The sequence below is a fragment of the Nematolebias whitei genome, chromosome 22 (assembly GCF_014905685.2).
Source record: "Nematolebias whitei isolate Nwh7 chromosome 22, NemWhi1, whole genome shotgun sequence".
Lineage (NCBI taxonomy): Eukaryota > Metazoa > Chordata > Actinopteri > Cyprinodontiformes > Rivulidae > Nematolebias > Nematolebias whitei.
The window spans coordinates 7,442,901-7,452,113 of NC_056519.1; the positions used below are offsets into that span (position 1 = coordinate 7,442,901).

The following is a 9,213-nucleotide window of genomic DNA, read 5'->3' on the forward strand; positions in this document are numbered from 1 at the left end:
GCTTGTAGCCGGGTTTTAGAGCTGGAAATAGGTTCATTTTTAGCTTTTTGTGTCTGTTAACTGATGGTTCCCGGCTGGGAGAGACTGCAGTGATTGAGGTATTTTAGCGTGGAAGTGATGTTGTTCGTAATGATACCGTGAAGGCAGGTTGTGTTAACGTGTGTATGTTTTGGCAGAAAGATGAGCGCAAGAAGAGGTGGGAAACCAAACAGAGGAGGGTCTAGATCTAGCAAACCAAAGGGAGGAGGAGCAGGCTACTTGGATTTCGATGATGATTTCAGCCTTTCTTTTGGACCTCCCCGTTCCAGCAGGTATAAAGGCATCAGGAGACAAAGAGAAGTGCACATTTTTTTTCATGTTTGTTTATTCTGCCTCTTAATTTTACTTTACAGAGCTGGTAAAGGACGAGGGAGAGATGGTGGAGGAGGTAAAGGACGTAACGATCGAGACAGAGATGATAGAAGGCGAGCCGAAAGTCACAGAATGCCTCTGCCAAGGTCCCTGGCAAACACCAGACTTCCCACTAAGTCTGCCGACTGCATCAGGTCAGAGACGAGCAGCATGCCCATGCAGAAGATCTTCATGACCAATGAGAACCAGGAACAGCTCAAGGAGTTACTGCGGGAACTACAGACGCAAGATTTTGACGAGCCCTCTGAGTGAGTGCATTTATCTACATGTTATTTATTTTTAAAAAGTTACTGGACATATATTTATGCCTGTTTTCCCCAGGGAATCTGGCTTAGATGATTCAGAGGAAGAGGAGGAATTTGATGAACTAGATCACCGTGAGGAAGGCCAGTTTTGGGCTACTAATGACGAGCCTGTGGAGAGAGCAGAAAGCCCCGCTTACTGCAAGGACTCTGAAGACGAGCGTCCCACTCCTGAACCTGTTATCTCCTTATTTGCCATTGGAAAACTCTGCAGGTGATCATAACATCTAAAAGTCTTTACTTTAACACAACTAACTCCTAGTCCAAAAACGTTTAGACATTCTGCAACGAGTTCAGTTTTCTACGTTGCTTCAGTCCAGTTTTAATGAGCTTTGATCCAGAGAAGATGGGAGAGTTTCTGGATGGTTCTCACATTTAGCTGCTTCTTTGCGTGATAGAGCTTTAACCAGCTTTTGTAGATGGCACAGTAAACTGTGTTTACAGACAGATTTGTGGAAGTGTTTTTGAGCCCATTCAATGACATGCCGAACAGACTCAGACCTGTTTTTAATGAAGTGGCCCCTGAGGGCCGGACAGTCATCGTTATCCAATATGGACTTTCAGTTTAGTCCTTTGACCTGAAAGATTTCTCCAGACTCTTGAAATCTTTTATATGTATGTTGATGATGTAGATATGTAGATGAGGAGACATCCCATTTTCCATTGAAGAACGTTATTCTGAAATTGTTCCACAATTTTTCATTTTTATGACAACCTAGTTCCATTTTGACTTCTAAAAGATTTATCCTTTTTAAAATTATATTTTTATACCCGATCTTCTTACTGACATTTTGCAATTAACCTAATTTATTGTAAAATGCTCCTTAAGTTGTTAATTATTTGTAACTTACTTTTACAGCCTTTTGTTGCCTCTGTCCTACATTTTTTTGGGATGTGTTGATGCCTTCAAATTCAAAATGACCTTATTTTAACCTCACAATTGCACTGTTTTAGTTTCATTATTCTAGATATTTACTGTGTTCCACTGTGAATTAGTTATGGGTTTATGAGCATTGCTTTCTGTTCTTATTTAGATTTTAAACAACTTTTGGGAGTTGAGTTACGTGATCCTACGTTCAGCGTATTTCTAATGTCCTAATACTTGTTTTTTGTGTGTGTTTTTTCTGTAAAGATATGGGTTTGACAGGGAGCGTAGCAAAAAGGCACTGGAGTTTGGAGGAGGCGATTTTGGGGCAACCTTGGAACAGCTCCTCCTTCAGGTTTACAGCGAACGCTACGGACAGAAAGCAGTGTGCCCCGATGACCTCCAGCGGGTTCCAGTGGACGAGTGTTTAAGCCAGAGGCAGGAGGAAGCTCTTGCCCTCGCTGCTATTTATGGAGACCGCTTTAAGGAGTGCATAGCCAACACGGTTTGGACTGTATCCCTGGATCTTCCGTTCCTTTCTGAAAAGGCTCCGCAGAAGGTAGGAAAAGCTCGAAACGGAGGGGAAGCTGCGCCTGTTCGGGGAGTCTGCAGATTCTTCCTGAAAGATCAAGGCTGCCGCTTAAAAGACAAATGCAGGTTCAGACATGAACTCCCAGGAAAAGAGAGGTCGGGGGCTGGTTCCTCGGACCTGAAAGGCCCGAGCCATCCGGGCATCAGCAGCTATTCTCCTCCCGAGTACCAGCTGGAGGTTCGCTTCCCCAAAGGAAACCGTTACCCCCATCAGGCACCGATTGTCGCCTTCAGCACCAACGATGAGTCAGTCGGAGCTGCAGGGAGACTCAGCGTCACCGAGAAGTTATTCGAAGAGGCTCTGGCTGCGGCGAAATGCAGCGAGCCCGTTGTTTACACTCTGATAACCTTATGTGAGGATGAACTCAGCATGAAGGAGCTGCTGGCTGTCGGTCACCACAAGTACAGCTCGCCACCACCTGTAGTGGGACTTCCGCAGCCTTTACCCGCTGTGGCGAAGAGTAAGAGCGTGGAAGGCCGGAGTAATTACACAAACAGCAGGAGGGCTGCTCCGCCCACCACCCGCACACCTGCAGATCGTGAGTCGTCCACACTGAAGCTTTTCTGATGTCTGTTTTTACATCCGGTTCAGAGCTGTGTTCACGTTTGTCCTTTTAAGTGGAGGAGGCCGAGGAGCGGGACGAGGACGTCAGACCCGTCCCAGTTAAGTGCGAAAGTTACGTCCATCTGAAGAAGATGGCGAACAAGCACAATCAGAAACTGGACGTTTTGCAGGAGAACAAAAAGCTGTGCAGAGAATTCAAGAAGAAACAGGTAAAATGAACACAATACTTGTTTTTGTTTTATCACATCCTCGCCAACGTCATGCTTTGTTGCATCGCCACTTTTTTTTTTCTTTTACAACCCAGTCTTCCAGACGCTTCAGGTCCATGCTGGAGCAGAGGAAGAACCTCCCGGCTTGGCAGGAAAAAGAGAACATTCTGGACGCGTTGGAGCGGTGCCAGGTGCTGGTGATCAGTGGGATGACTGGGTAGGTGCAGGACTCTGAGCTGGACATACCCTGCTTCAATTTACAACTACTAAAATCTAAACTTTAACTTTATTTAAAATAACATCCCCATAGAAGTTAAATTAGATTTCTTTAATTCTTTCTTCAGCTTTGTCTTTTTTTAATCTCTCTGCATCCTAGTTCTTTTTCGTACAACCTTTAGCTTTCGGCTGATGTTCTGCAACTTACAGAATTAAGCTACCGTTTTGATTCTTTTAGATTTTAGCTACACTTTTGATCATGTTAGCTATATCATCTGTTTTGCTAACTGTGAAGCTTTAAGCTCATGAAGCATTCACACTACTGCGATCCACTTTTCTTCCGTACGTTTTTCAGCATCTTTCTTGTTCCACAACGTTTGTACTATTTCAACCAATCATATCAAAACGTTCAGCTCTTTCAGGACAATCCTGCTATGACTTTTGGTATTGGTGCAACTTTAGCTTTTTGAAATATTTAGCCTTTTCTGTCTTTTTTTTTTTCTCATAGGAAATTAATTGAGCTCAGTTTACATCCTTGAAATCTTTAGATGTGTTTACAATCTTTTACTGCTCCTTTCACATTTTGTTCTGGTTCAGCTCTCAGCTTCCTTGTGCAAATGTAAAAATTTTTTCATCTACTTTCAGCTGTTTTTTTAGTTGTTTTGTGCTCCTTTCAGTCTTTCTGTTAATTCAAACTTTTTGTGCTTTTAACTTCTTTCTGCTAATTTCAGCTTGTTATGCTTCTTTCAGCTTCTTTCTCAAAGTTTTAGCATTTTCTGCTGTTTCAGCTATTAGCTGTGTTATGCTAATTTTAGGCTTTACAGCTAATTCCACATTTTTTGCACTTATTTCAACTTTTTCAGCCTAATTCAGCATAAAAATTCATTTTGGTAATTTAAACTTCTTTCTGATTTTTTTTGGCTACCTTTCAGCTGTTTAGGTTTTTGCTAATTTCACCTTTTTCCTGATAATTCCCACTTTTTTGCGCTCATTTCTGATTCTTGCAGCATAATATGACAACATTGGGCTCTCTCCACTCCCTACTGTTAATTTAAGCTTGTTCTATCTTTTCAGCTAACTTCTTAGCATTTCTTAGCTAATTTCAGCTGTTTTCAGATAAATTCATGTTTTTTTTTTTTTGTGGTAATTTCTGGGACTTCAGCCTAAACTTCTTTCTTCTCATTTCAGTTTGTTATGCTCCTTTCAGCTTATTTCTGCTTGTTTCAACTTTTTCTGCTGTTTCAGCTTAGTTAGCTGTTTTGTTGCTAACTTTAGCTTTTCAGCTAATTCCACATTGTTTGAGCTCATTTCAGCTCATTCCACTTTCTTCTGGTAGTTTAAGCTTGCTCTGCCTTTTCAACTACTTTTCAGCTATTTTAAGCTAACTTCAACTTTTTAGCTAATTTCCCAATTTTTGTGCTTATTTTTTTCCTAATTCAGCAAGTATGTATTCGTTCTGCTTTCGTCTGCTAACTTGGGGTTGTTCTTCCTTTTCAGCTACAATTCATCATGTTTTTAGCTAATTTAAGCAGTTTTTCCACCAATAAGCATTCACATTGCATTTCCTGCGAAAATGCAGTTTCTCTAGTTTTAGTTACTGTTTTGCTGATCTTTTGCTGTTACTTGTTTTGGCTAATGTTAGTTGTAGCTTTTACTTCATCTTTTAAGCTCTTTGTTTATCATCAAGAGTTCAACTTTCGGACTGAAATGTGCGTTTTTGTAGGTGCGGTAAGACGACTCAGATTCCTCAGTTCATTCTGGACGCCTCGCTGAGCGGCTCTGCGGAGCAGGTGGCCAACATCCTGTGCACTCAGCCTCGCCGCATTTCTGCCATATCCGTGGCTCAGAGGGTTGCACAGGAGCGTGCCGAGAGCCTGGGCAACTCCGTGGGCTACCAGATCCGTCTGGAGAGCGTCTGGGTACGGATATATTCCACACAGGGCTGTCTGGTGTTTTATTGTTTGTCATTATCATTAATGTGTGTAAATGTTTTGAAAAACAACGTGCACGTTTAATGTTGGTATTTTCTGAATAAATGTAGCCAAGATCTGTTTCAGAAGTTCTGCTCTTTGCTCCGTTAGTCGTCAGCCACCAGGCTGCTGTACTGCACCACCGGCGTGCTGCTCAGGAGACTGGAGGGCGAGCCCGACCTCAGAGGCGTCACGCACGTCATCGTGGACGAGGTGCACGAGCGAACGGAGGAGAGGTTTGCACGTTCCTGCCGTCATGCATTCTGAGTTGTAATTTCGTTCGCTTTGACCCCGTTGTCTCTGATAACTTCCAGTGACTTCCTGCTGTTGGTGCTGAAGGACTTGATCATCCAAAGACCAGACTTGAAGATCATTTTGATGAGTGCCACTCTTAATGCCAACCTCTTCTCTGAGTACTTCTACTCCTGTCCGTCTATCCACATACCAGGTCATCCCTCTAACGTGCGTCAGTCCTGCTAAATACAGAAATCTGACACTTCATTTCAAACATCTTTTTACTTTTCCAGGACGGACCTTTCCTGTTGACCAGTTTTTTCTTGAGGATGCCATCGCTAAAACCGGGTAAGAAAATCCATCTTTAACGAGAGAAGCTGCATTTTCTGCTCAAGTCGGCGTGAACGCTGAACGACTGAAGAAGCTGGAACCGAGTTGTTAGAGTCAAAACGAGCAGAATTTTTTTTTTTTTCTAAAAGATAAACATGCAAAACCAGAGCTAAATACCAGAATTTGTACATTTGTGGCAAAAAGCTGAAATAAGCAAAACCAGAGTTAAGTTTTATAGTAGCAAACGGTGGCTAAAAGTAGCTATAATGTCATAACTCACTATTCCTGATGCTTATACATCAGGAATAGTGAGTTTCCTGATGGTTAAAATAGCACAAAGTATGGTATGTTCAAATTCAAGAATCTTTATTATCCCGAAGGGGCAATTTGTTTCACAGTCAGTAGGCACATGTACTAGACAAGACATTAAAATAACAACATGGAAATCATCGCTGTTTGTTGAGAAGCCTGATCGCTACAGGGATGAATGAGTTTTTCAGTCTGTTCGTTCCACATCTGGGCAGCAGATACCTGCGTCCAGAAGGAACCTGAACTCACCATGGAGTGGATGATAGGATAGAATTCAACTTTGTTGTCATTGCACATGTCACAGGTACAAAGCAACGAAATGCAGTTTGCATCTATCCAGAAGTGCTTAGCAAGAAAAATAAATTGGTAGATATATATAGTACAATATACAGTAAGTTGCTTTGAATATGCTATAGGTATAAATATATACAGGTTGTGAGTGTACAGACTATGAACAGGTTATAATATGAAGGGGTATAAACAACTATATAAAAGAAAAAAAAAATATATATATATATAAGTATGTGAGTACTTATGAACAGTAGATAGTAGATTATGTGTACAGTTTGTACAGTAGTGGGCTAACGGATGAAAGTGCAGGTGGTGGTGTTACAGTCCATGTGTTGTTGTGTGTATGAGAGTACAGACCATTGTTGTTGTTGTTGTTCAGATGTCAGGAGGCAGAGTTCAGGAGTGTGACAGCTGTAGGGAAGAAGCTGTTCCGGTACCTGGTGGTTTTAGTCCGGAGGCTCCTGTAGCACCTCCCAGAGGGCAGGAGGGTGAAGAGTCTGTGTGCGCAGGATGATCAGGATCTGCCAGAATCAGCCGGTCTTGTTCACTGACCTCACCTTTTGTAGGTCAGTGAGGTTCTGCAGGGCTATGTCAGCAGTTTTGCTGCACATCTGGACAATCCCTGAGAGTTTGTTCATGGTTTTTTTGCAACAGACGAAGGTAAACGTTACGAGACTCGAGAAAACATGAATAAAACTTTCTCGTAAAAGTAGAATCAACATTAAAACCACAGAGCTTCCGATAAAAATACATTCTCTGTTGGGCCTTCTTACAAAGTGAGTTCACGTGGGGGGTGGGGGTCAAAGGTCAGTTTGTCATCAAGAACAGTTCCCAGCTATTTATACTGATGCACCACCGCAACAGCTTCACCGTTAATGACCACAGGAGCTGCAACTGAAGAGTTTTCTGAAATCATTGACCATCTCCTTGGTCTTAGACACATTTAACTTTAAAAAGGACTCGCACCGTTCAGTGACGTCCCCGACCACAGGCGCGGGGTCTGGATCATCGCTGCTGAGAAGGGACAGGATGACGGAGCCATCAGCAAACTTTAAAATGTGGCGCTGTGGGAAATGGCTGCGACAACCGTTTGTATATAAAATGAACAAAAGGGGTGAAAGAACGCAGCCCTGAGGAGAACCGGTAGAGGAGAGGAGGACATCAGAGAGAACCCCTTTGATCCTCACTCGCTGGAGCTGAACAGTTAAAAAGTCCACAAACCTACGAGGTCTCTCTTGTAAAAGAGTCCTCGTGGCTCATTGAGACTAACCTATATAAATAAAGGTTGACTGAATGAAAAATAAAAAACAATCTTACAAATGTTTTTGTACCTTCAATGTGGAAGTGCCGGTAGTTTGATTGCAACAAAAGTAGCTAAACAGGAAGGTGATGGTGTGAATGCTGACTCAGCGTTCACACCGATAAACCGAACTCGTGAGTTTTAATCAACAACGTTTCAACATAAACTCTTTGTTGCAGCTACGTCATCGAGGACGGCAGCCCCTACAGGCGCTCGGGGAAACTAAATGCGTCTTCTTCGAACGGACAAGGAGGCAAAGGAGGGTCCAGGAACATGGTGGACGACTTGGGCGACGACGTTTGGAACTTCATGTCTTTCTGTAAGAAGGACTTGGTTAAAGACTCGATCCCAGACCAGCAGCTCAGCCTGCAGGACCTCACGGTCCGATACAAAAGTGAGTTTAGGAGCGTCTGAAACTTTACAGAACTGTTCGAATGTGCCTTTAACTCGTGTTCTGCTTTGCTCATGAAGACACCAAGAAGTCTGTTCTTCTGACCATGGCTGCCATGGACCTGGACAAAATCAACATGGACCTGGTGGAGAGCCTGCTGGAGTGGATCGTAGAGGGAAAGCACGACTATCCACCAGGTAAGAAAAAAGTGAAACAAGCTGAGGATTGTCAGGTTTGTTTATGTCCCTGCTGTGCGTGCAGGAGCTGTGCTGGTGTTCATGCCAGGCCTCGCTGAGATTAAAATGCTTTACGAGCAGCTGCAGTCCAACAGGATGTTCAACAACAGAGGAGCGTCCAGGTCCGTGTGCGTCACAGCGAGTCCTCAGAGCTTTACACGAGCTGAACCCAGACTGAATGTGTCCCAGCAGGTGTGTGGTGTACCCCCTCCACTCCACCCTGTCCAACGAGGAGCAGCAGGCAGTTTTCAGCCGTCCTCCTGAGGGCGTCACCAAGATCATCATCTCCACCAACATCGCCGAGACCTCGGTGACCATCGACGACGTGGTGTATGTCATCGACTCTGGCAAGATGAAGGAAAAGAGGTGATCTCACTTTGCTCCTGTTCATCAGCTGATCTGAGTCGACACTTCCATGTTTGACCTGCTTGTTGTGTTTCCTCAGGTATGATGCGTCGAAGAGCATGGAGAGCCTGGAGGACACGTGGGTTTCTCGGGCCAACGCGCTGCAGAGGAAGGGGCGAGCCGGACGCGTGGCTTCAGGGCTCTGCTTCCACCTCTTCACCAGCCACTGCTTCCGACACCAGCTGTCCGAGCAGCAGCTGCCAGAGATCCAGAGGGTGCCTCTGGAGCAGCTCTGCCTCCGGTAGGTCCATGTGCGCCGCACGGAGCAGTTCTGTCCCCGTCAATCCACATAAAGTGGAAATGCTGAGTCAGCATTCACACTGTTGTTTTCCTGTTTCGTTTCTTCTGAATGATTTTTGCAATCGAACCACCGTTTACAACCTTTTACTGCTCCTTTCACATTTTGTTCTGCTTCAGCTTCTTGCAGCTTCCTTGTGCAAGTTTAAACATTTTTTTCAGCTACTTTCAGCTGGTTTTTTTAGCTGTTTTGTGCTCCTTTCAGAGTTTTTCTGCAAACTACAACATTTTGTGCTTCTTCTAACTTATTTCTGCTAATTTCAGCTTGTTATGCCCCTTTCAGCTTATTTC

General features: G+C 43.7%; 1 protein-coding gene across 1 annotated transcript in view; it reads left to right on the plus strand.

Moving 5' to 3' along the window:
• The window catches only part of dhx57 (DEAH (Asp-Glu-Ala-Asp/His) box polypeptide 57), a 15,939-nt gene that overhangs the window by 572 nt on the left and 6,154 nt on the right, over positions 1 to 9,213 (plus strand). Inside the window, exons 2-16 of the mRNA XM_037695866.1 lie at positions 177 to 311; positions 393 to 659; positions 733 to 927; positions 1,846 to 2,708; positions 2,789 to 2,943; positions 3,039 to 3,160; positions 4,883 to 5,078; positions 5,241 to 5,365; positions 5,444 to 5,577; positions 5,657 to 5,711; positions 7,773 to 7,987; positions 8,065 to 8,181; positions 8,246 to 8,342; positions 8,413 to 8,586; positions 8,666 to 8,866. Of these exons, the coding sequence (XP_037551794.1) occupies positions 181 to 311; positions 393 to 659; positions 733 to 927; positions 1,846 to 2,708; positions 2,789 to 2,943; positions 3,039 to 3,160; positions 4,883 to 5,078; positions 5,241 to 5,365; positions 5,444 to 5,577; positions 5,657 to 5,711; positions 7,773 to 7,987; positions 8,065 to 8,181; positions 8,246 to 8,342; positions 8,413 to 8,586; positions 8,666 to 8,866 (3,047 nt within the window). The 5' untranslated portion in view covers positions 177 to 180. The remainder of the gene's footprint in view (positions 1 to 176; positions 312 to 392; positions 660 to 732; positions 928 to 1,845; positions 2,709 to 2,788; positions 2,944 to 3,038; positions 3,161 to 4,882; positions 5,079 to 5,240; positions 5,366 to 5,443; positions 5,578 to 5,656; positions 5,712 to 7,772; positions 7,988 to 8,064; positions 8,182 to 8,245; positions 8,343 to 8,412; positions 8,587 to 8,665; positions 8,867 to 9,213) is intronic.